Source organism: Microcaecilia unicolor, chromosome 11 (assembly GCF_901765095.1).
Source record: "Microcaecilia unicolor chromosome 11, aMicUni1.1, whole genome shotgun sequence".
Taxonomy (NCBI): domain Eukaryota; kingdom Metazoa; phylum Chordata; class Amphibia; order Gymnophiona; family Siphonopidae; genus Microcaecilia; species Microcaecilia unicolor.
The window spans coordinates 50727741-50754079 of NC_044041.1; the positions used below are offsets into that span (position 1 = coordinate 50727741).

Here is a 26339-nt window from a genome sequence, read left to right on the forward strand (position 1 = left end):
AAGAAACATTTCCTTGACACCTAAAAGCTTTTGTCTGGCACTGGCCTTTCATAATATTTCCATCGCTGTTGAATGGGTTTAGGATTGTGGTGAAGGTGAGTTACTTAGGCTCTCTCATCAGCAAGGTAATACACTGCTCTCCACGGATACCTGTTCCATTATAATATTTATATACTCAGTGGTACACAACACTCTGCCCTCTAATAAATTAAACTATCTAAATAATTTGGAGGTTTATTCTCACAGCTACAAAATGCTTACACAATATGGGTCTGCTTTTTCTTTTGAACTTTTTCCATACCTGTCAAGTGTAAGTTCTCAGGCGTCCATAGCGATAGACCTGTGGTACAAATCCCTGAATTGAAGCTGGTAATCATTTGCACTGGCATGTGGAAGAGAGACTGTCGGGGTATTTCTATAATGTACGTGCTTACAGCTACATGCCAATTACGCATATATGTTCCAAAATTACACCTAATCGCTATTCTGTAAATATGCATGTATTTTACATATCATATTATACAGGTACATGTATGCATAGGTGGAGTCTGGTTAGAGTGTGGTCAGGGTGAAAAGTTGTTCCCTGGATTCCATATAGTGTGACTTGAGTTCCGCACACAAAACCAGTCGTATTCCAGATTTGTGCACACAATTTAATTAGTTTAACAAGCCAATTGGTGCCAATAATTCAACTTTACAAGCAATTATTGACACTAATTGGCATGAATTAGAATATATGTTCACAAATGTCTAAGCATATTCTATAAAGTGATGCACGTAAATTCTAAGATGCAGATCTGAAATGGGGGTGTGGCCATGGGAGGGGCATGGGCGGGTTGTGGGCATTCCTAGATTTTACACACAACTGCTACAGAGTAAGTCCATTCCACTCATAATTTAGGCATCGGCAGTTACATCAGGTTTTCATTGGTGTAAATGGTCATGACTAAATATAGTCGCAGAAAATGGCTGTTGCACGTATTTTATAAACTACGCCTAGATTTAAGTGTATTCTTAAATATAGGCACTGTTTATAGAATATGCCTAGGCATGTTTTCTTTCGGTGCCAATTTTTTAGGCGTGATATATAGAAGCTAGCCCTATGTGTGTAATTTATAGAATACTAAGTTACTCCTATATCTCTGGCACTGAGGTGCACACGCAACTGTTCTGTGACTGGCATAAGCGCCTGTACCTAAATTGTAGGTGTTATAGTTTCACTGTTACATTATTATTCTATAAAGGAAAATGGGCACCTAGTTCCTTTTTTAGGATGAGGTCTTACCAGGTTTCCAGTTATAGAATTGCCTCTCTAATGTTGATTTTTTTTTTTTAAATTAATTTTTATTGTCGCCAATACAATTTGTAATCACATTCCACAATATCAATAATCCTGCCAAATATATACAATATATATCCCGTAGAACATCTAGTGTAAACCAAAAAGTCCAGCAGCATAATCAGTACAGCCCCTTTTTGTATCAGCTTTTTCAAGTACCCCCACATCCATTCATCTCGTCCATATCTTTCTTCTCCACACCTTCTCACACCATCCGTTGCACATGCACTCCCCCTATCTTCCCTTAACTATCCCCCCCCCCCCAATCTTCCCTTAACTTAGCCGCTGTAAACAGTCTGTCCACACCTTCGAATATTGCTTGTTCACTGACTTTAAGGATTTGGCATAGAGCCGGCTCTCATGCTTGCCAACTTCACTCATCCTTGCCTTCCATGCTCCACTTGGTATGCTCACAGGGGAGGTCCAGAATTGTAAGATAGTTTTTTTTTACTTAACGTTAGGGTCATATATATGCAGTTCATTTTTTCTAGCAAAAAAGGTGCCGGTACTCAAATGCCAGGCCACCCTTCAGGGGTGGGGTGATCACTAAGGGACCCACTCCACAATAGCCAGGCCCCCTGCAACCAGCCACAGAATCTATGACAAGGCAGAATTGGTGTGTAGTGCCTGAGCTCTTTCATTAAAACTTAGGGATCATGGATCAATTTTAGCAGACAACGGAAAAGGTGCCGCTACTCAGTACCCAAAGTACCCCCTCAAAAAAAGCCCTGTATATATGAATCTCCTATATGGTTGCAATAATCTCTGTGCTTTCAAGAGAGTTGGATCCCCTAGAAGCAATGTTGCATAGTCCCACTCTATCCGTTTTTGAGTGACCTGCTGTATTAATTGAAAGGTCTCATTCCATAGGGAGAGGCTTGGACATTCCAGGAAAGAGTGAAGAAAGGTTCCCCCTCCCTCTTGACATCTTACACACTGTCCATCCCCCCAAAGGCCCATAATTGCCCCTTTAGCCTTAGTAATATAAGATCGATGCAGTATCTTGTATTGTGTTTCCTGTAAATCTGCTGCCTTAACCATTGCATATAATCTGGTAAATAGCTTGTTGAACATTTGGAGTGTGTAGCTCGTACCTAGTTCTTTGTTCCAGTGTCCCACCAACCTTTCCATACTCCTCTCTGGGCTGTGCATTTGTAAAATCTTGTACCACGTGGAAAGGCTGTTTACTTTATAGGGTGTCAGAAGCAGAATCTTGTCTAATGAGCCCCACATCCATTTATCCCCATATTTCCCCCTGCAGAGAAGAGTAGTAATACCTCACCTGAATATATTGCAGCAAGTTATTATTAGGGACATCCCATTTCTCCTTTATTTGATAAAAAGATTCCATAGCGTCCCCTCCCTCTACTAGGAGATGGCCCAGAATCCTACACCCATTTTGCTTCCAGTTGGTAAACACAGAGTACCCCATACCCGCTGGAACCGCCGCATTACCCACCATGCCCAAAAAGGGGGACGCATCAGGTGACCGATGTTGATGTTCTCTCCACCAAATCCACGCCCTCCTCATGGGTCGCAGAAAGGCCAGCTTACCCACTAGCTGAGAGTCAGTGCTAGTCTGCATGTGTATTAAATTTATGAAAGACCATGGTCGACGCCAATCCTCCAGCCCTCCATTTGGCAAAAACCGATAACGATCTGCCAACCCTTCAAAAATGAAACGCATAAGTGCTGCAACATTATACATGCGTAGATCAGGTAGCCCCAGGCCCCCCGCCCCCTTGTTATGGGAAAGTTTCTGATGTCCAATTCTTGCCCCCTTCCCGCACCAAATGAAAGAGCGGATAATGGAGCGGAACAGACGCTCCTCTCTCCTTAAAACCCAAATAGGTGCCACCTGTATAGGGTAGAGAATCTTGGGCAACAGGACCATTTTTACGAGAGCTATTCTCCCCATCAAGGAAAGCGGCAGATCCTTCCAATGCGCACACAACTGCCTAATTTTTTCCACTGACTCCATTACATTCTTCCTGTAAAACGTCCCAACGCTAGTACTGAGAAAAACACCCAGGTATCGCATTACGCCCTTGGCGTATGGAATCGGCAATCCAACTGCTCCCGGATCCCCACTATGCCCTGATAAAGGGAGCACTTCCGATTTAGAGCAATTTACTCACAGCCCCGATAAATCCCCGAATCCATCCACCATAGCCAATGCCTTTGGCAGATCCATAGGGGCATGTGCCACAGATAGTAAGATATCATTGGCGAACAAGTTAATTTTAAATTCCCGTGCCCCACCCGTAGCCCTCGGATCGTTCTATTTCTTATTTTTATGGCTAGCGGTTCTATTGCCAGTAAAAAAAAAAAAAAAAGGAGTGGCGGGGTATTTGGGAAGGTGGAGAAAGGGGAGTTGGGACCATATGTGATATCAGATCACGCTTGGGTGCTAATGGAGTGGTCGGTGGGATTGGCAGATGATAGGCCCAAGAGCTGGCAATTCCCAATTGAATTATACAAAGATGAAAAATTTAGAGCACATATCATTGACTGTTGGCATCAGTATGCGAGTCACAATAAGGAACATATAAATGACCCGATTCTGTATTGGGAGGCCGCAAAGGCAGTTCTCAGGGGGGAAATAATTAGCTACACGTGTAGGAATAGGAAGATTCGAGATAAGGAGATATTAAGATTGGGGGAGCAGTTGCGCAGGGCTAGGAAGAGATTGGGGGAGGAACAATCGGGGAAGACCAGGCAATTAGTACTAGAGACACAGGTGGCATTGAACTCATTGCTCCATCAGCGAGCAGCAAAGTCTCAAACATATTATAAATATCAGCTATATAAGCATGGTAATAAAACGGGGAGATTGTTGGCCAAATTGTTGAGACCTAGAGCCCGCCCTCAGGGGATACTGCAAATTCAGGAGTCAAGGGGCCATTTAGTCCGTACTGATCGGGAGATCTCTCAGGTATTTCACCGTTATTATACAGAACTATATAAAAGCCCTCCGGACTTGGGTTTGAGGGGGGACGTATATTTGGAGTCCAAGCTACTGCCCATGATAGATGAGGGAACTAGAGGACAGTTGAATGAACAAATAAGTGTGGAAGAAGTGGAGGGGGCGATAGGGAAAAGTGCGTTGAACAAGGCACCTGGAGATGACGGGTATAGAGCCGAGTTTTACAAACTAATGGGTACGGAGATCACAACCCCGTTGGCTGCTATGTTTAATAAAATTATAGAATTGGAATCTATGCCGCAGTCCTTAACGGTGGCACAAATAATTGTGCTGCCAAAACCGGGTAGGGACCCGTTGTTGCCAGAATCTTATAGGCCGATCTCTTTGCTTAATTTTGAAGCGAAGTTGATGGCAAAAGTTTTAGCTAATAGAATGGCTAAGGTGCTTCCGGAAATTATACATGAAGCACAGGTAGGATTCGTGCAGGGAAGATCAATCACCAAGAATGTAAGGAGAATTTTGACTTCATTGGAGCAGAGATCAAAGAGAGGGATACCATCTATTCTAGTAAGTTTTGATGCAGAGAAAGCATTTGATAAGGTGAGATGGGACTTTATGTTTGAAGTATTGAGGGCATATGGCTTTGAGGGTCTCTTTGTTTCAGGAATAAAAGCATTATATGCGGAGCCACAGGCAACAGTGTTGGTGAATGGAATGTCGTCAGCGATGTTTCCAGTCCTACGGGGTACCTGGCAGGGATGCCCTCTATCGCCGCTTCTTTTTGTGCTGACTTTAGATCCCTTAATTAGAGAGATACTGACAACAGATGAGATTCAGGGGATTCGAGTTGGGAAGGGCTGTTTCAAAGTAGCGGCATTTGCGGATGACATACTGGTACATATGGAGAGTCCTAGAAGTTCCTTGGCGGCTCTTTTGGAAATCTTTGGCGAGTATGGAGACTTTGCAGGTCTCCAATTGAACTTGGGGAAATCGGAGGCTTTACCTTCCTCAGACCAAGTGAAGGATGAATGGAGAGAGGGTTTCCCTTTGAGGTGGGCATCAGATTCATTTCGTTATTTGGGGATTAATTTAAGCATGGATGTGACAAAACTATACCAGCTTAATGTGGGGAAATTGATCGAAGATACGAAGGAGAAGCTGGAGCGGTGGCGTTTATTGCCAATTTCTCTAATGGGTAGAATTAATTTAATAAAGATGGTTCAGTTTCCAAAGTGGTTATATGTTCTTCAAATATTGCCTATACGCCTTCTTCAGAAAGATTTGAGATTAATTTATAAATGGGTGAGTGCTTTTTGTTGGGCAGGGAAAAAGCCGAGGCTGAGAATGGCACTAGTGATAGGTCATTGGAGGCAGGGTGGTCTGGGACTGCCAGATTTGAAGTTATATAACCAAGCTTGTATGCTTCGGCATGTGGGAGATTGGATTGAGGGGACAACTGTTTACACACCATTATATTTAGAACAGGAACATTTTGCGCCTTATCATCTTTATTTTCTGTTGCACTGCAAAAAAAGTCAGTTGCCTGAGGGTATAAAGGGGAGTGTGCTCTTGAATTCATTGAGAGAGGGGTGGAAGGTTTTAGTGAGGCGGTTAGGTGGGGACCCGGAGGTGTCGGATCAGTTGCCTATTAGAGGGAATGGAAGGTTTAGATCAGGTTGGGATAATGTTTGGTTTAAGAAATGGGAGCAAAAAGGGATATATCTTCTGGAGCATGTAATGGGAGCCACAGGTGAGTTGGAACCGTTAGGAACTTGGGAGGAAGAGTCTTCGGAGGGGTGGGGTGCACAGTTTGCCTACGCACAGCTAACACACTACGTAAGGACCTTGGACAGGAATAAGTTGCAATTCAAGTTAGGAGTAGAGCTCAGGTCATTCTTTTCAAAGATTTCTGATAGTGGGTTGTCCATCTCTGGGTTAGTGCAGGCCCTTGTTCAGCTATGCCCTGCTAGAGGGTTTGAGGGGATCAAGGCAAAATGGGAGGAGGATTCCGGGGTGGGGCTAGGTACTTGGGAAGTTTTGCAATCTTTAAAAGGAGTTTATACTTTAACATCTGATATGCGGTTGAGGGAATGTGGGGCTCGGGTGATCCTACGGGCATATATGACTAAGGCGATGTTAGCACATGTGGAAGGGGGCCAAGATTCGCAGTGTTCCAAATGTGGTCATCCTAGACATACATACTATCATGCATTTTGGGCTTGCCAGAAAGTGAGGAGATTTTGGAACCAGGTGGTGCGTTTTTTGGAACGCCTGGTGGACAGATCTCTTCAAGGTTCAATGGAACAATTACTGTTGGATGTGCCTGGAGCATTTCGCAGTTTAAAGGGGCCTGGGCGACTGCTTTGTAGGAAATTATGCTTGGTGGCTCGGAAAACAATTTTACAATACTGGGTGGGGACGGAGACTCCCGCTTTGGGGCATTGGAGGAATCAGATACACCAATTGATGGCATGGGAAGCTCGAGATGCGAAAGGCACTCTAAGACGCAAGAAACAGTTTTTGACAATTTGGGACCCTTATTTGCAAATAATGAGCCCAAGAGGTAGGAGTTTCATTATTAACAATTTGTAAAATTCCTGGGGTAAAGTCCATAAGAGATGAAGGAGGTTAAGTTGCTTACACTCGAGACAATTGTAAGATGATTTGGGAAGGGAGGGGGGGGGGGGGGAGGGAGAGAGGGGAATTGCTGTTTAGTAAGTCAAGTTATGGGTGGTTAAGGAGTGGGGGGAACAGGGGGAGGGAACAAAGTTTTGTGGAAACACTGTATTTTGGTTCACTGCTGGAGTTCCATGTCCTTGCTGGGGTAGATGGAGGGCATGAAACTTGTTCAATAATAGTGGAAGAGACTGGAGTTTTCAGATGGAGGGGCAGTTACGTGTGTATTAGAACGGTCTGATTAATATTATGTTAAAAGTGAGTCTTGGGGATTCAGTTAACACAGGTTTACAATTAAACGGAGGGGAGGGTGGGGGGAGGGGGGTTGTTTGGGGATAAAAAGTAGAAAATGTTTTGACGTATGTGGACGGATTGATAGTTCTCTGTTGTATTAGGAAGGTTATTCGTTGACATTGTGTATCGATGCTTTATATAATACGTCAATAAAAAGATTTAAACACAAAAAAAGGAGTGGCGAGAGAGGGCAACCCTGTCGGGTGCCCCTATGCAGCAACAAACTCTCTGTAAGTTTTCCATTGACTAATAACCTGGCCAACGGCATCGTGTAGAGGGCCTTAATCCAAGATAAATATGTCCCTGTTACACCAAACCGATCCAGAGTCCAAAATAGGTATTGCCACGAGATGCTATCAAAAGCTTTCTCCATGTCCAATCCCACAATAGCTTCCTTTCCCCCACTCCCTCTGTATTCCTGGATTGTCAACATGGCCCTCATAATATTCATGGATGCGTATTGCCCCGGGACAAATCCAAACTGGTCTTCGTGTACCAAAGAGGGGATTACCACATTCAGCCGCTTAGCCGTTATGGCCGCCAGTAATTTAATATTCCTGATTTAAAAGCGATATGGGACGATATGATCCCACCTGCGCCGCGTCTTTGCCTGGTTTCGGCAGTAGTATCAAATGGGCCATGTTGCACTAAATTGCCAGCCCATCTTCCACTATTCCATTAAACCATGCTCTCAAAAGTTCCACTACTAGGTCAGCCAAGATACGATAGTATTCCGGGCCAAATCCATCCGGCCCCAGGGCCTTGGTCAGCTCCAGAGATTTAATGCCCTGCTTAATCTCCTGCCCCAAAATAGGTGCATTCAAAACGTGCAACTGATCCTCTGTGGTCTGTGGTAATTGTATCGTTTGAAAAAAACCTCTTGCACGCCTTTGGGTCATACTCCCGGGCCTCGTACAAAGAGCTGTAAAAGTTTTTACAGATTGCTGCATTATATGGGCCTCTTCTGTGTATACCCTCCCCGCTTGATCTTTATTTGTGGTAATGACTTGCCTTTTGCGGGGCGGCCTAACCAAGTTAGCTAGTATTTTCCCTGCTTTATTGCCCCATTTAAACAGCTTAAAGCACTGGAAGTAAATATCACTCTCAGCCCTCTGAGTCAAGGTATCATCTATTTGTTTCCGAACCTGCATCATCTGGGCTTTACAGACTTCGGTCATGGAGCTCATATGTGTTCTCCTCAGCTGGTGGTATTCTCTAAACAGTCGTAAAAGATCTGCCTCCCTTTTTTTCCTCTGCCCTGCTGTGTACGCTATAATGTCGCCTCTCAGCACTGCCTTTGAGGTCTCCCAATACGTGCCTGCATCTATTCCTGGGGTCTGATTGTGCCTTTGGTACTCAAGCCATTTAATTCGTGGAATTCTCTGTTGTTATACAATGTTGGTGAAAATCTCCATACCCTCTCTTCTGGTTCTACAGCAGATATGTTCAGGGTGACTGCTGAATGGTTGCTCAGCACAGTGTCAAGTATGCTCACTTTAGAGAGTCTATTCAGCCAAGAAGTGGTAACCAACATGTAGTCTATCTGGGAATATACATTAGGTGAGAGTAAAATGTATATTCTCTATCGTGTGGATGTAGCAACCTCCATATGTCCATAAGCCCCAGTTGAGAAGCCTATCTAATGTTGATAAGCAGTGCTTATTCCACTGATGTGCTGCTTAACTGTTATTTGGCACTCTATGGCTATGGGCATAAAGATTTATTCTTTCTTGTAGAAAAGCTTGTGGCATACCATATGCTTCCTTGAATTAAAATAACCTCTCTTGTTAGTATGTACAGCAATATTTCTTTCTTTAAAAGATAATCATGTGAGGACGTGACGTCATGAACAGGAGCGGTTGCTGAATCTCCCGCTCCTGTCAGCTTACCCGATAAGCCCTCAAAACCTGGCGATTTAAGCAGCAGCGACCCCCCCAACCTTATAAATCTGGAATCGGAAACCAAGAGGTACACTATTGCCTGATCAAACGTGACATTATGGCAGCGAAAAGCGCTCGGAACGCTAAAGATAAAACACGTGTTGGAGAAGACAAAATGGCGGCCCCGCCAAGCCCACCGGCGCACACAGTGAGTTCGGCTTGGGTAGCGGAGGTGGTGGCGGAGGTAACGAATGCCATGGAGCCGCTGCTAGACAGGCGATTAGCTCCTATTGATAGTAAACTAGATTTAGTCCAGGAGAACTTAGGACAATTAAACAAAGACCTAGCAGAGTTTCAACAATGCCAGGGGGCCTTGGAAGATACAGTACTGAAAATGGAGGCAGAAAATGTAAAACTCAGAACCCAACTAGAAGCATATGAAGAAAAGCTGGAAGATCTCGAAAACAGATCGCGCAGAAATAATTTGAGATTTGTTGGTCTGCCCGAGGAGCTAGGAACAACTAATCTGAGAGCCTTTATAGAAAACTGGCTAATTGAACAAATACAAATATCTGCAGATATGGGAACCCTCCGAGTGGAGAGGGCACACCGGGTGGGACCCAGACGCTCAGAAAGCGGGGGGTCGCGTGTGGTGATCTGCCGGCTATTAAATTCTGCACATAAAGAAGCTATACTGCAGGCTCTACGGAAAGATCAAGAACTGCACTATGAAAACAAAAAAATTTTGTGCTTCCAGGATTATTCGGCGGCTGTGGCGTTGCAAAGGAGGAAGTTTTCCCCGATTTGTACACAACTATTTGAAAAGAAAATTCGTTTCGCCTTGCAATATCCAGCAAAATTACGGGTCACCTACCAGGCGGAGACAAAAATTTTCACTTCAGTGGATAAAGCACAGGCCTTTTTGAGTTCCATTGAGAATCGTTGATTATAAGAGAGCCAAAAGGCTTGAGAATATGATGGATACAGAGTGGACAGCTATAAGGTTGGAGTGAACATGGATTACAAAATGTTACATTAAGCATGGGTTATTACTGTTTATTGCAATGACAGCACTTTGCCTATTAACCACTGATTTTGATATTAAGAGGAAACAGATAAGCAGCGGTGAAGCAACTGAACCATTAAAATAAAAACTACTATGGGCTGCTGTTGATAAGAACTTGCAAAGTAGCAGGAAGACTGAGGATATACAGACTGGATCAGAAGCTGAGAGACAGGACACACTTAATAGAGATACCAGGTCTCTAAAGATTCTGAAGAAATAGATACAGCTTAACAAGCAGACAAGACAAGTGAAAGGTTGCAAAATAGAGATGTTGATGTATATAAGCTGAACATATACAGAGTTTAATTTTCGATACCACTGCTAATAACTTTATGTTGTTGATATAAGGATGAGGGGGGTTTGATTTACATGAGGGAGGGGGTAAGGGACGTTATACGTCATGGTCCTGTTTCGGGGCTGGGGGAAGTCACAAGAGGGATTAGGGTTAGCTAAGGGGGGCAGGGGTAGTAGGGTGGAGGGAGGGGGGGTTCAGGGGGGGGGAAATGTAAAGGTCTGGAGGACACAAAGTATGAAGATCTGGAAGGGAAGTAAATGGCACATTTTGGAACTGGGAGGGGGGTGGTGGCTGGGACACCCCGCTTTCAAACAAAGAAGATATAGATCACAAAGAAAGGAGTCCAACAGGAAGAGGGCCCACTGAAGGTTGTTACATGGAATGTGGGAGGAATCTCCTCCCCCATTAAACGTTCTAAAATCTTGCAGCATCTACAGCGACACAAAGTAGATATAGCTTTATTGCAAGAAACCCACTTATCAGATGTGGAACATGCGAAGTTGCGCACTTGGTGGGTGGGAGATTGCATCTCAGCTGCAGCCAAGGGAAAGAAAGGAGGGGTTGCCATCTTGTTCAGAAAAGGGATTGTAGATAAATTGGAGACCCGATATACAGACCCGGGGGGGAGATTTCTGATCTGTGCAGCTACTATAAATCGACAGACAGTGCTGTTTGGGAATATATATGCCCCGAACCACTATGACAGGAGGTTTTATAAGATGATAACGCTGAAATTACTACAACAGAGTCCTCTACCCATAATACTTGGTGGAGATTTTAACACAGTAATGGACCCACAGATAGATTGTACTGGGCCACGGAGACAGATACCTAGACAGGAAAATCGGGGGCTGCCCAATCTCTGTCGACAGATGGGGCTGGTAGATGTTTGGCGGACTCTCGAACCACAAGGGAGGGACTACACACATCTTTCACGAGCACACGATACGCAAGCACGAATCGACTATCTATTAGTTTCGGAACAGCTTTTTGGTTCAGTGCCAAGTGCAGCTATAGGAGCCACAGTAATTTCAGACCATGCATGGGTGGAAATGTGCTGGTTACCCAAAGAGGAGAGGGCAAGAGGGAATAGATGGACATTTCCTGTGGAACTCTATCGAGACCCAGTGTTCAAGGCATTTATGATTCGTAGTTGGAACGAATATAAGTTACATAATGAGCCATATGTGAATCGCCCGATCCTCTATTGGGAAGCGGCTAAAGCGGTGTTTAGAGGGGAAATCATCAGCTATATGGCCCATCAGCGTAAGGCCAGGATACAAGAAATATTGAGATTGAGCCAATTAGTATGTAAGGCGAGGAGAAGTTATGGTCGACAACCCTCTCTGGAGAGTAAACAACATTTATTATCCTTACAGACGGCATTAAATGAACTTCTTCATCAAAAAACCGTGAAAACGCAAAATTATTATAAATATCAGCTATATAAATATGGCAATAAAGGAGGGAGATTAATGGCGCGTTTAATTGCGAATAAACAGGGGAAAACTAGGATACTGACCATGAAAAATGAGCTAAATAAGCGAATCTCCACAGACCAAGGCATTAGCGAGGTTTTTTATGACTATTATAGGAAGCTGTATGAGAACCCAATAGACAAAGGCCTATCGGGAGACTCTTACTTAGAACAGATGGAGTTGCCGAGTCTCACCTCGCAAGATGAACAGAGGCTTAATAGCCTAATTACGACAGACGAGGTATCATGGGCCATTAAACAAAGTCAGTTGATGAAAACCCCTGGAATAGATGATTATAGGGCGGAATTTTACAAACTAATGGGAGAGGAGATAATAGAGCCTTTAACCTTAATGTTTAATGCGTTGGTGGAGCGAGAACAGGTGCCCCCAGAACTGAACACCGCATGTATTGTTGTAATTCCTAAGAAAGGGAAAGATCCGGAATTGGCGACATCATACCGGCCGATCTCACTCTTAAATTTTGAGATTAAATTACTAGCTAAGATCATGGCAAATAGACTAGCAAACATACTACCCAAATTAATTCAGGATACCCAAGTAGGATTTGTAAAGGACAGAACAATTGCTAAAAATGTCCGTAAAATCCTGACATCTTTGGAAGCCAGCAATAGAGAGAACAAAAAATCACTTTTAATAAGCTTTGACGCGGAAAAAGCTTTTGATCGGGTCCATTGGGAATTCTTGTATGCGGTCCTTCGGAAATATGGATTTTCAGGTAGATTTGTGTCAGGGATAAAAGCTTTGTATTCGAATCCGAGAGCCCGAATCTCGGTGAATGGGCTTGTGACATCAGATTTTGACGTAGCTAGAGGAACACGGCAGGGCTGCCCCCTATCACCTCTTTTGTTTGTACTCACGTTAGATCCTTTACTGAGAGACATAATGGAGCAGCCGGATATAGCTGGCAGGCAGATAGGAGGAGAGGTGTTTAAGGTAGCAGCATTTGACGATGATATTTTAGTCCATTTGACGAACCCGCAGGAATCTTTGGATGCATTGTTGGAGGTCTTCTCAGAGTATGGAGACTATGCGGGTTTTCGGTTGAATCGTGAGAAATCAGAAGCCTTGGCCTCTTCGGAGGAGATATGGAGGGAATGGAGAGGGGAGTTCCCTCTGAGGCAGGCGCAAGATTCTTTTAAGTATTTGGGAATTCTGCTGCCCATGGACACCTCTCGTTTACATGCTCTTAATACTACTTGGTTGTTGCAGGAGACACGAAACGTCTTACAAGGCTGGATGGATTTACCGTTATCGCTGTTGGGGAGAATCAATCTGATTAAAATGGTACTGTTCCCTAGGTGGCTTTATGTTTTGCAGACACTGCCAATTTGGTTGTGTAAGAAGGATTTGCAAAAATTTTATTCACTGGCTTCTAAGTTTTGCTGGAAGGGAAAGAAACCAAGAGTCCGATTTTCCTGCTTGGTCGGTAACTGGAGGTTAGGTGGAGTGGGAATGCCGAATTTAGCATTATATAATCAGGCATGTCAGCTACGCCATTTAAGAGATTGGTTTCTAGGAGCACAACACTATACTCCTATAGCGATGGAGAAGGCATACTTGGGATCTTATAGACTTTTTTCATTGCTACACCACAAAATAAGTAATCTGCCGGAGGGATTGCGTAGAAGTGTGTTGGTGCGCCCGCTAAGGGAGGCATGGAGGAAACTGGTGCGGCAGCTTGGGGGAGATCCAACAGTATCAGATCAACTTACAATCTGTGGGAATTGCGAATTTATACCCAGGATGTCGAGTCGGTATTTTGTAGATTGGGAGAAACAAGGAATTATATGCTTGGGAGATCTGCTAGATGGAGATGGGCGGCCCCTGCTAGCTGAAGAAATATTACGTAGAGTGGGAGATTCCTGGGGTAACAGGTTTGCCATAAGACAAATACAACATTATATGGCATCATTACCGGAGTCTTCCTTGACCAGACAGGTGGGGGGTAAGTTACGAGAGTTTTTTCATTCAATGGGCGAGGGAGAAGTTACGGTCTCCTTACTCTGTAAAGCATTACAAAGATGGCAACCCCCTAGGGAGTATGGACCACTGAAAAATGCATGGGAAAAAGAATTGGGCTTTGAACTGGGGGCATGGGACGTGCCGAGAATAGTAGCGCGCATCCCTGCTTTAGTGACGGATGCTCGTTTGAGAGAATGTGCATACCGATGCATCCATAGAGGGTATGTAGCAATGACACAATTAACACACATGGGAGGAGGTCGTGGCTCAAATTGTACTAAATGTGGAACGAGCCCAGGTACATTTTTACATATGTTTTGGAGTTGCCCTAGAGTGAAAAGATTTTGGACTCAGGTTAGAGGCTTTTGGGAAAGGAGACTGGGCGTCAGGACCCGGGGAACAGTTGAACAATTAATTTTAGATCTGCCAGAGTCCTTTAGAGGACAGAATCGCTTTGAAGTATTGTTAATTCGCAAGATGTGTTTGTTGGCAAGGAAATGCATACTACAATACTGGACGGTCAAAGACCCTCCGGCTTACTGGCACTGGAGGAATCAGTTGCATCAGCTGATTTCCTGGGAGGCTAATGAGATTAGATTCTCACAGAAAAAGAGGATCGCATTTTTGGCTCTTTGGGGCCCTTACTTACGTATTCTAAGCCCAAGAGGCCGGAGCTTGCTTCTTAATGCAAAGTGAACTTCCTATTATTGATTCGATAAAGATCTTCCAGGCTGAGTAGGGGAAGAGGGGAGGGGGGGTGGCTGGGGGGATGAGGGGGGAGGGGAAAGGGAGGGCTAGGGTGGGGAGGGAGGGGGGAAGTTACAGTCAGGGAGGGGGTTTGGGGAGGGAAGGAGGATTATGTAGTAGGTACCTTATTGTTGTTTATCTACGGAATCGTGTTTCTAGAAAGTATAGATTGTGTTTGTAGACATTATGCGATTCCTCTACAAGGGGAGTATTAAGACAGGAAGTCATTGAATCTGTTATAAGAACATATCGATATCTGTGATGGGAGAGTGAGAGATAATGTGGAATACTTGTTCAATTGTTCAATTGTTTGTCATTAATAACAATAAAATTGTTTAAACATAAAAGATAATCATGTGTTTTGTTCTTATTTTCTTAAAAATGAGTTAATGGTGCTGGTGACCTGTATGGTGGGTACTGTGAGTCCTTGCTTGCATTACTTCTGCCATTACAATTTTACAGCTTCCTTAAAACAAGCTGCAAATTTTGGCAAACTCTTCTAAACATTATATTGGCTTTTAGATTCAGACATGTCCACTGTGGATTTCTGTGAGACTCTCTGGGTCATTCTATCTGGGAATCTGAAATGAGAAGCTAGAGCTGTTGCTTCAGGTGAAACCAGGTGTTAATTTGGCTTTACTATGTTCACTACTTAGGAATTTATGGCCCTGGCTGCTCCCTCCTGCTCCTTTAGGCTCCAAACAGAACTGACCCGTGAATTCTATTTTCACAACTGCTCTTGGTTTATTTCTTCTGTTTAGTCCAGCCACCGCAGTGGTAGTAGGTACATACCATGACGATTCCCTCCTAAAGCTGACACGTGTGTCTATGAGCCACCCAGTAGGTGTTGCTACTTTGCACTGACTGACTCCCCACCCTTCATGTGGAGCCATAAACAATTCCTCTGAAGCAGAAACTGCGCATAGGAATTAAACCCCACTGCCAATGAGACATGGCATCCTCCTCTTCATCAAGAACAATGGGTCAGTACTCAGCTGCTATGTTCAACATTGTTTTTAAATGTCAGCCTTGGCAGCTAAATAAAACACAGATGTTCAGTGCAAGTATCCATATTGCAGCTGGCACTGAATATCGGTGCAGAGCAAGAAGTACCACAGCTATCCAGATAGTGGTGATATTCAGCACGCTATCTAGATAGCTAATTGGATAAAGTTAGGACAGCAATTTTTCTGGCCTAGTTTTATCTGTGTAGTAATCCGTATAGTGGTCTGAATATTGCTGTTTTCCAGGTAACTTTCAGCTCCACCCTTGCTCTGTCCTTGTACCACCCTAGCATTATTTGGATAGTGCTGAAGTGTTCTGTATGGATATTCAATGGCTATATCCGGATAGTGCCACTAAATTTCCACAACCAGTGCCAGATAAGGCATTTATCCAAAGAACAGCTGCCATTATCCAGATAAATGCTTTTGAATATTGGGCCCCAAAGTTGTTGTTGTTTTACCTTACATAGTCTCATTTACTAATTTGTATTAAATGCCCATTAACACACATTTATTCAAGATAAGCGCTTAGTAAATAGAGGCCATAGAAAATAACCGGGCTATATGTTAGTAAAGGAGGCCTAGAGATGGTTTAACATGAGGAATGAATATTAGTTTCTTTTATCATTTGAAAACAGACTGAAAGATAACATTTTGCAGCTCTGTGTTTGTCCTTTGCTATTTTTTCTTCCCTTCTTCCCTGTCTTTCCTTAATGTCCTCTGCTAAACCAGTGCACCTTATCCCTTCCCTTGAGGGATTCTCTACACTGAGAATTACAGCATGAGCATGTGATCCTTCTCACTTCTGTCAAGAGAAAACTGTCTTATATGACAAGCTGTCTTTTAAACTAAGAAACTGGACAACCACTGTCCTCATCTGCTTTGTCATTTTTTGTAACTGGTTTTATTCTTAGTTCTTCCTCATTTAGGGGGCCTTTTACAAAGAAAAGCATAAAGATTTTTACATGACAAACCAAACACTTTTCCTATTACAGTGTGTCTTGCCCACCCCTAAGAGTCTGCAAGAAGATAAGTACCAACCTGATCCATTCGAAAATTAATTTTAACAGTAATTTCACCAGGGAGTAACCCAGGAGAACCAGCATTAAATTCCACTAATGTCAGTGGCAAAATATTTTCTAAGAAAAATGCATGTTGAGACTCAAAAGCGTTATGGGACTAATAAGCATAATGCCCTAGGAGAACATGCTGTCCTCAGTTTTTAAGTTATTTTGAGATATTTTGAAATTATACATTTTCCCTTCTTTTTCCCCCCAAAATATTTTCTCTCAGGTAAAGGTTGTTACAGGAAAGGATGGGCAGACTGGTACTCCTGTTGCTATAGCAACCCAGCTTCCTCCCAGTGTTTCTGCTGCTTTTTCTACACAGCAGCAACCATTTCAGGTACCTTTTTTAATGGTTTCAGAAAAACCACAGTCTCATCCCATATTTTATTTTTCATTAAAACTTAGTTGTTGAAAGTGGCATTTTTCCCCAAAGCTGAGTCTCAATAAGAATATTTAACTACAAAAGAAAACAAAATTAGTTTTGAAACTTAAACATGAGTTAATTTGGCAGCCAGTACCATTTTTTAGTTACTGACATCTCATCTTTTCACTTGCATGTTGCACTGTTGTCTCACCACAACTACATCCTGTGTAAATTTCTCTCTCCAGTATGGATGTCATTAGGAGACTGTCAAATACACCAGACCTCTGGGATGGCTGAGCCCTGTAATGGTGCCAAAGGTTATTAGCATAGCAAAGCTGCTTATGCCTGCCCTGTATTAATGAGCACAAGTCTGCATCATTTTCAGTTCCTAGATCTGCTTCTTTTGTTTGCTGCAGTGTGTCTGGCATCTCCAGTTAGTGTATCCGAGTTTCCTGCATAATAAGCAAACTTTGAAGGTCCTTGGAGGGCATGTGGCTAGAATATTAATGTGGTGGCTATTGACCTTGAAATGTAGGAACATGAACTTTGGTTTTGGTTTTAATGCTGTCTCCATTTGGAGTCATGATCAGGGCTGCCAAGGTGGAGGGGGGCAAGATTCCCCGGGCCCGGCGCTAGCAAGGCTTCTGGAGGCAGGCAGAAGTTTCTGCTTCCTCAGTCTGTCTTTCTCCTGCTCCTGTGTGTCGGGACCCGGGTGATTGCATTAACCTGATAACCCAGGTCCCAGCACACAGGACCAGGAGAGTGAGAGACTGAGGGAGGATCAGACACAGGAAGGTAAGGGGACGGGGGCAGTGGTGTTGGCTGTGGCCCGAGTGGTGAGGGGGGCAGTGTCCCTGCTCTGTCTGTTGGTGGACCTGGCCTGCTTTTGTTTGTCAGTGGCCCCGGTCAAGTCCCTTAAATTGGGCATCTGAATTTTCCTATTTATAAATGATATGGAAATCGAAACGACATGAGGTGATTAAATTTGAAGATGACGCAAAATTATTCAAGGTTGTTAAAACGTGTGGACTGTGAAATATTGCAGGAAGACCATAGGAAATTGGAAAACTGGGCATCCAAATGGCAGATGAAATTTAATCTGGACAAATGCAAGGAGAGATGCACATTGGAAAGAATAATCTGAATCATAGTTACCTGATGCTAGGGTCCACCTTGGGGGGTCAGCACTCAAGAAAAAGATCTAGGTGTCATTGTAGATAATATGCTGAAATCTTATGCTCAATGTGTGGTGGTGGCCAAAAAAGTAAACAGGATGCTAGGAATTATTAGGAAAGGGATGGTGAATAAGACCGAAAATACTACAGTGCCTCTGTATTGCACCATGGTGCGACCTCACCTTGAGTACTGCGTTCAGTTCTGGTTGCTATATCTTAAAAAAGATATAGCAGAATTAGAAAAGGTTTAAAGAAGAGCGACCAAAATGATAAAGGGAATGAAACTCCTCTCATATGAGGAAAGACTAAAGAGGCAAAGCTCTTCAGCTTGAAAAAGAGAGAGATGAGGGGAGATATGATTGAGGTCTACAAAATCCTGAATGGTGTAGAACGAGTAGAAGTAAATCAAACTTTTACTTGCTCCAAAAGTAAAAGACTAGGGGACACTCAAGGAAGTTACATGGAAATATTTTTTAAAAAATAGGAGAAAATATTTTTTCACTCAACAAATAGTTAAGCCCTGGAACTCTTTGCCAGAGGATGTAGGAACTGTGGTTAGCGTATCTGGGTTTAAAAAAGGTTTGGACATGTTCCTGGAGGAAAAGTCCTTAGTCTGCTATTGAGACAGACATGGGGAAGCAACTGTTTGCCCTGGGATTGGTAGCCTGGAGTGTTGCCACAATTTGAGTTTCTGCCAGGTACTTGTGACCTGGCTTGGCCACTGTTGGAAACAGGATACTGGGTTAGATGGACCATTGGTCTGACCCAGTATGGCTACTCTTATGTTCTAAGGGAGAGAAAACAGATGGCAACCTCTTGCAGTGTACTAGATTTTAATCAGCCTATAACTACAAATAATATGTAAAAATTGCAGTTGTACAGCCATAAGTAATTTAGCTTGAAAGGGATAGGTGTAGATTGGTTTTCACTTAATGTACTTGAAAAGCAGAAAGGTAGATAGATATCTATGTATTGTGGTTGTGTAATTGTAAATTCAGTGGTTATGCTTTGTTATCCTGTTGGTGAAATGTGGCAAAAGTTCAGTGAAAATATTCAGTTAATTTTCATGGAAGGCTTGCTGGCAAACTGGGTACTTTGTGACATTTTGCTGTTGGGATTCAGAAAATCTGAATCCTATGTGACTGAAGACTTGATTTCTTGTGTAAAATCTCAATGCTTTTTCTGTCCAATTTTTTTCTCATAGAATGTTCTTTATGTGGAATAACCAGTGAGAGTATGAAACAAATCTCTGATTTGTAATAAGTAAACATAAACCTTTTTTAAATTTTTGTTTATCTCGGTCTCACATCTCTTCTGCTCCCTAACATCTAAACCTAGTCAGGCAAGAAGGTCTGAAAGTAAGGCAACGGTCAGAGGATTATTCTTGACACGTGGATTTTTTTTCTTTCGTTGTAATTAGTTTGTTGTCTAGTGTCCATAAACATTTTGGGGTAATATTCAGCCTGTGGAGGTCAGTGGTTTTTAAGCTGTTGACAGCTGTAGGCTGAACTGAGCCCCGATATTTAGTGGCAGGCCATTTCCAGTCTCCGGCACTGAACGCCTGGTTGCAGTGGCCAGCTGGAAGTTAAATGTGTACCAGATGGTATTCAGACCAGTGTGCTTAGCAGATAAAGTTAGGACATCCTTTTTGCTGTCTTTAACTTTATCCACTTCTTAACTGGTCAGCTGTCTGAATATCACCATAAGTACCAGCTCTACCTAATGTTCTCTCAGACAGTCCCAGTTCTAACCGAACAATGCAGGGATGGTTGGTTGGTGCCGATATTCAGTGACACTGTCTGGTTAAGTGCCACTGAATATCATGGACAGGCGGGCACAACGATTTAACTGGGCAGAGTGACACTGTCTGGTTAAGTGCCACTGAATATCATGGACAGGTGGGCACAACGATTTAACTGGGCAATCGCCTGCCTGGTTAAGTCGCTTTGAATATTAACCCCTTCTTGTTTTGTATTCTATAAACAGAGGGGTCTCTGTTAAGAAACTTTTGCTGGAGCTGGTAAGGGGCACCCTGCCAGTGTCTATGAGATGCAGCTCCTAGATCTACCTCAGGCTTAATGACTGGAAGTGGTGTTACACACTGAACCCTTGATTAGCCCTAACAGCAGACTTGCATCTTGAATCTGGACCTTCTGCTAGCCCAAAGGCACCTCAGTTACATGTTGTTGACTTTTTTACCCACCAGTGGGTAACAGTTGCTGAAGCAGATTGCACAATTAGTCAACCTATACAACTCAGAGTCTGAGTAAAAACATACCAACAGAAGGAAAAGATAAATAAGTGAGATTTAGACCTTCATTATAGTGGTTTGGACAAAGATTTCTCTAACACTGTACAGTATTTATGAATTTACTGGAGGCATGAAGGCAGGCACCGAATGTGGAGAGGTCTTTTAAAATTCAATAGATAATCATTGTAGATTTGTCTAAGTCATCCAACTCTGTTTTCTCACAAGTATAGTTTATATTCTTGTGAATGAACATTTCAGATAGAATTAGAACCAGCCAATTTGTCATCTTGTACCACTAGAGAGAGGTTTGCCACACCTGATAAGGGTTCTATACCCTGTAAGTGATTGACTTGTTTTAAAAAGTTTTTCTTTTTTAAATTCTCCATGCTCTATTGCTCTGGATAACCTGGAAACAAAACCTGCTTGGAGTTGGAACCTCTCTGTTACTTTCTGCCTTTGGCTGTTGAAGCCCATAGAGTTTCCTTTAGCTTCCTGTTCCCTTATGCTTATGAGCGTCTCGTACGTTGACAGACTCAAACCCTGAGAAGTGTTGTGCAAAACTATCTTTTCAAACTCTCTCTCTCTCTCTCTCTCTCAATAGTGGATGAGAACTTTAGAGAGAGAACCATAGTTGACTTTTTTTGGTGTAATGTGATAGTAGCCAAGCCATTTTAGTTCCTGGTTCTCAATTAACCTGCTTATATAAAGAGTTGATAACAGTTGGAGTGTGTCTTCATCCCCCCTCTTTAAGATCTGTAAGTTAGAGAAGGATACTCATATTTCTGCAACAGTGGGATTCCTAGGTGCTTTTGGATTTTTTTGTTTACTGAAATGACTCATTTTTTTTCACTGGTATGTAAAAGCAGTGTTAGAGCTTGTTTGTCAGAAATGGACTTATCATCTCTTCTTAGAACCAGGAATGGAAGGAGCAGAGGCTGCAGCATCCAACCAGGTCATATAATTTTCTGCCATTATTTCATCTACGTTATTTGTTTTGATGTTTTCAGTACCATTGCTTATAACTGTCATATGGAAATCATTCAGTGTGTTTCACAAGCGTAATTTCAACTGTTTTAAAATTTTGTTTCCCCCTTTTGGGGGGTGGGGAAGGGTGGTTGGGGTAATCTCTTAGGCTTCACCTTTTTATTTTGGTTGTCTTTCAGCAGCCAGCACACACAGTAAGCCCAGTGGCAGGGACTGCAAATGCCATTGAAATCGAAGCCTTAAAGAGACAAGCAGTGACTCAAGGAGGCTCAGGTAAGTCTTAGCATTATCTTGTCAGAAAAGAAATACCTGTTGTCAATTCTCTTTTTATCATTGGTTCCCAGCAGATGACTTGCGCATGTTGAAACCCAGTGAAGGAGTAAATGGAAGCAAGAAATGCCAGAGCCTAAAATCTGTTAAGCTCTGGAAGCTTTTACTTTGGGGAATTTATACATATTAAAAATAGATATGTAATTGAGGGAATTGTTTTTATAACAATTCAGTGAAATGAAGTATTGCTTGAGACAGTTGGAAATCCATTCACTGGTGCTTTGCCTTTTTGCTTGCTGAGCCAGTGAGACAAAGGATTCCCCTCCTGGTGTTCTGGTCCAGTTTATAATAGCAGCAATTAATCTTTTAACAACTGTAGATCCAGCGAAGCGACCACGCCTTGATATGGGTCGGCATGGAATGGTGTTTCAGCATTCAGGAGTGACTTCTGGAGTTTCTCTACAGCAGCTCATGCCAACTGTGCAAGGTGAGGCCCTTTCAAAAACAGTATCTTTAGAACCTGATAGTTTGCATCTGTTTTTTTTCTGGTTTCCAAATTAATTGAAATCAGCCTTGTGATGAAACTGTGTTTTAAGCCAGTAAAAAAACCTGTCTTTATTAATTCTTGAAGTGCATTTCTCTAGTTTGGCCAGCAGGTGGTGCATGTTATGTTTTAAGCTGTTATAAAGAACTGACCTTTTCCTTCTTTAGTTAACGCAGTTTTTGTTTTTTTTGAAACTTGACTGTTCTGGGCTCTGATTGGCCCAGGTGCTCTTTTTTTTTTTTTTTTTTTTTTGAACTTTACTGGCTATATGTCCTGATCTCCCCAGGTACTTTTTAAAAAGTAAACAAATGTTTAGTTAGTGTTGTAATTGATCCATAATTAGTGTTGTAATTGACCCGCCCGTAACCTCCGTTCACAGGATAAATCCCTCCTCTCAGTACCCTTCTCCACCACCGCCAACTCCAGGCTCCGCTCATTCTGCCTCGCCTCACCCTATGCTTGGAACAACCTTCCTGAGCCCTTACGCCAAGCCCCCTCCCTGCCGGTCTTCAAGTCTTTGCTTAAAGCCCACCTCTTCAATGCTGCGTTCGGCACCTAACCCTTACTGTTCAGTGAATCCAGACTGCCCCAATTTGACTGCCCCTATCGGACCGACCGTTCACTTGTCTATTAGATTGTAAGCTCTTTGAGGGACTGTCTCTCTTTGTTAAATTGTACAGCGCTGCGTAACCCTAGTAGTGCTCTAGAAATGTTAAGTAGTAGTAGTAGTATTTCAGTTACCTGTTATTGTTTGCTGATTGCACATCTTTTGTTCATTGTTCAATATGTTTGTTTATTGACTGTGCCTGTCTGGACTGATAAAGAATCCTGGTGATTTGTGTGTTGGGTCTGTGAGTGTTTTCTGGGAACTGTAGGACCACTGGGAGTGTGGCTCCAGTAACCTAGAAATCACTGGGGATAATTGGAGAGCAGGAAACTCGTCCAGAGGAGGATGCTAATGTAGAATATAGGAAGCAGGTGCAGGTGGACCTGAGCTGTGCTAGGGATAGAGACCCTCTTAGTGGCCACGGGGTAACCCCAGGCAGGTGGCTAGGCATTTTGTGACAAACCTGTTCTTTTTTTGTGGCAGCAGTGAGATTGTCAGGCTCAGTGTATGGAGTGAGGGTCACCATCTGCTGAGTGGTTCAGATTTCTTTTTTAGTTTCAACAATTTTTATTAATGAGGCACATACATTATGTTTGCATGTAATAAGTACCTGTACAATCAATCAACGAACATTAACTGCAATAAATGTCAGATATTATACACCTTCATTAATCTTTTAACTTTTGTCCCCCCCCCCCCCCCCTTTCCCTAATATTTAACGTTCTTTCCAACAAGGTTTATTTATTAATAACAATTTGACAAAAACTCCTTTTTCCCCTTACCACTGGACCAAGACTTCGACAAGCAGGAGCCTCCTAAGACCTTCAAGGTCCATTATCCCTGTCTAAACTTAAACATATATCTCCCTTCTCTCATGTTTTATACAGATCAACAATCATCATTGTGGGGGATTTCAACAAAGCGATCATCCTTGGAGTCTCTGCATATGGATATAACTCCTCGATCTCCGGCTCCAAGATCAGCTTGTCTTTCCATCCCCAAAAAACTCCTACATTAAAACCTTCCCCCCGTTTTTAACCCCCCCCCCCCCCCAACTCTAGTGATACAACCAACTAACACACTTCCTCAGCTAAAATGACTCTTCCACCCAAGGAATATCCAAGCTCCCCACAACAAAAGGGCAAGAAGGCCTGGACTCTGAGGACCCTCCCCCCAACATGCTCTTCCTCATCCCTTATCTGTGTTATAAAGACATCCCATCCCTAATTAATACCCCCTCCCAACCCCCCCTCCCCAGACCCCTACCGCCTCCACATTAATTCCCCCAATCTTCTAATGGGAGATCTAGCATGCCCCTCTATCTACCACTGCCTGCATCAGGAGACTCGGTCAAACCTCCAAGCTTATTAAGAATATGGCTCCGGATTTTAGGTGCCAAGGAATTAATGTATCCTTTCCAAATGATATAAAAGCTACGCTGGGCCCTGGGGCTACGCAAAGAGTCCTGGAGCTGCATTAGCAGCAACGCATGAAAACGATTGCGCCAATGCCAAAAGGACGTGGGCTGTCTCGTGTCCAGTAAACTAATATACATTTTTTCCCCACAAGAAAAGCCTTATGGGCCAGTGCATTCTGATGTGCCGATCCTCCCTCTACTGGTGCCCTGCACCCCACTAATATACACTCCGGGTGTTGTCGAATTGGATGCCTCACCAGTCCCTCTATATACCTGCTCACTCTAATCCAAAAGGCAGTTATGGCAGAGCATTCCCAAAAAGCATGATAAAAATTATTAGATTCTGCCCTACATCTCTTACACTGAGCAGACTCTAGGAAGCCCATGTTGTACAACCGCTGTTGAGATGTGTACGCCCGATATATCACTCTCACCTGGCACTCCTGGAGTTCTGCACTCTGTACCCATTGCTGAACCTCCCTCAGGCCTTTCAGCAAATCCTGTGTAGTGAATTTTATCCTTGCATCTGTCGACCATCGATTCGCTACTTGTTCTAAGTCTCGTTGCTGGCACATCTTTAATTGCCTTTTGTGCAAGAGTGATATCGAAATGGGCTCCTCTTTCACCATTTCAAATAGCTCATCCAGCTTTTGTTTTAAATCCACTCTCAAGGGATCCCTAGGCAAGGATGCTATATAATGTCTTACTTGTTCATAAGCAAATCTCGCCCCCCAATCAGAGGCCTCAATCTGAAGTTCCCCCAATGATTTAATATTTCCACTGGGCTCCACTATGTCTTGCAGGAACATTATACCCCACTCCTCCCATACTCTCATACCCGAATTTCCCATTCCTGGAGAAAACCAGCCATTCCCCTTTAATGGCAGCAGCCTGCTATAACGATAATCAAAGGCCCATATTCACGCTAAGTCCTTCCACACCTCCTTCATGGGTCGTATCAGGACATTACTTCTCAAATGTATCGGTAGATCTTTCCATGTAGCATGCAATACGTAATGTAAATGCAAAGGACTACAAAGGGCCGCCTCCATTTGCAGCGGGGTGTATTCCTCCTTCTGTTGGATCCAGTCTCCCAAGTGGCGCAGTAAACACGCCCTATTATAGAGTTTGATATCCGGAACACCCAGTCCTCCATCTCTCCAATTACCCACGAGGCTTTTGTAACTTAACTGAGGCCGTTTTTTTGCCCAGAAAAATTTGGAAACTAAGCTTTGCAGAACACTTAGATCTCGCCGTTCGAGGTACAAGGGTAAGGTTTGTAAAAAGTAAAGCCACTTGGGGAACAACACCATATTAAATAAGGAAATACGGCCCATCAACGATAACGGCAATCCCTCCCACCTCCCCAGAATTTCCTTAGTGAGCTCCATTAAGTGCCTTATGCTGGTACTGTAAAGCCGCGCAGGGTCTCCAGTAAGCTGAATCCCCAGGTATGTGAATACTCCTCGGGCTCTCTTAATGTTGCAGTTCAGTCTATTCCATTGCCTCTCCTTTAAGTTAATTGTCATAACCTCAGACTTGTCAAGGTTGAGGCAAAATCCTGAAAAGTCCCCAAACTCTGCGAACAGGCTTAATAGTGTTGGGAGGGAATTCCTGAGGGTCCCGAACCACTACTAACAAATCATCGGCGAAGGCAGATATCTTGAACTGCTCCCTACCAATCTGGACTCCCTTCACTTCTCCCATCTGTTGAATTTCTCGTATAAGAGGATCCAATACCAACACGAAAAGAAGTGGCAAGAGAGGACATCCCTGCCTTGTTCCTCGTGCTATCTTAAATGTCCATGATGTCATCCCATTCACCCATAGCTCTGCTATTGGATCCTGATATAGGGCCTTAAGTGCCTCCAGAAAAAATCCCTCTATTCCATATGCCTGCAAAGTAGCAAACATAAAATCCCAATGAACGCAATCGAACGCCTTTTCGGCGTTGAAGCTGATTATTAAGGCT

The 26339-nt window shown here is 43.2% G+C and overlaps 1 protein-coding gene across 3 annotated transcripts in view; it reads left to right on the forward strand.

Moving 5' to 3' along the window:
- The window catches only part of EP400 (E1A binding protein p400), a 401921-nt gene that overhangs the window by 34875 nt on the left and 340707 nt on the right, over positions 1 to 26339 (forward strand). For 2 of the 3 annotated variants that reach the window (XM_030219806.1, XM_030219807.1), the window contains exons 4-5: positions 21709 to 21802; positions 22179 to 22286. In XM_030219806.1, coding sequence (XP_030075666.1) covers positions 21709 to 21802; positions 22179 to 22286 — 202 coding nt within the window. The remainder of the gene's footprint in view (positions 1 to 21708; positions 21803 to 22178; positions 22287 to 26339) is intronic. The other variant, XM_030219808.1, reaches the window with a different exon arrangement.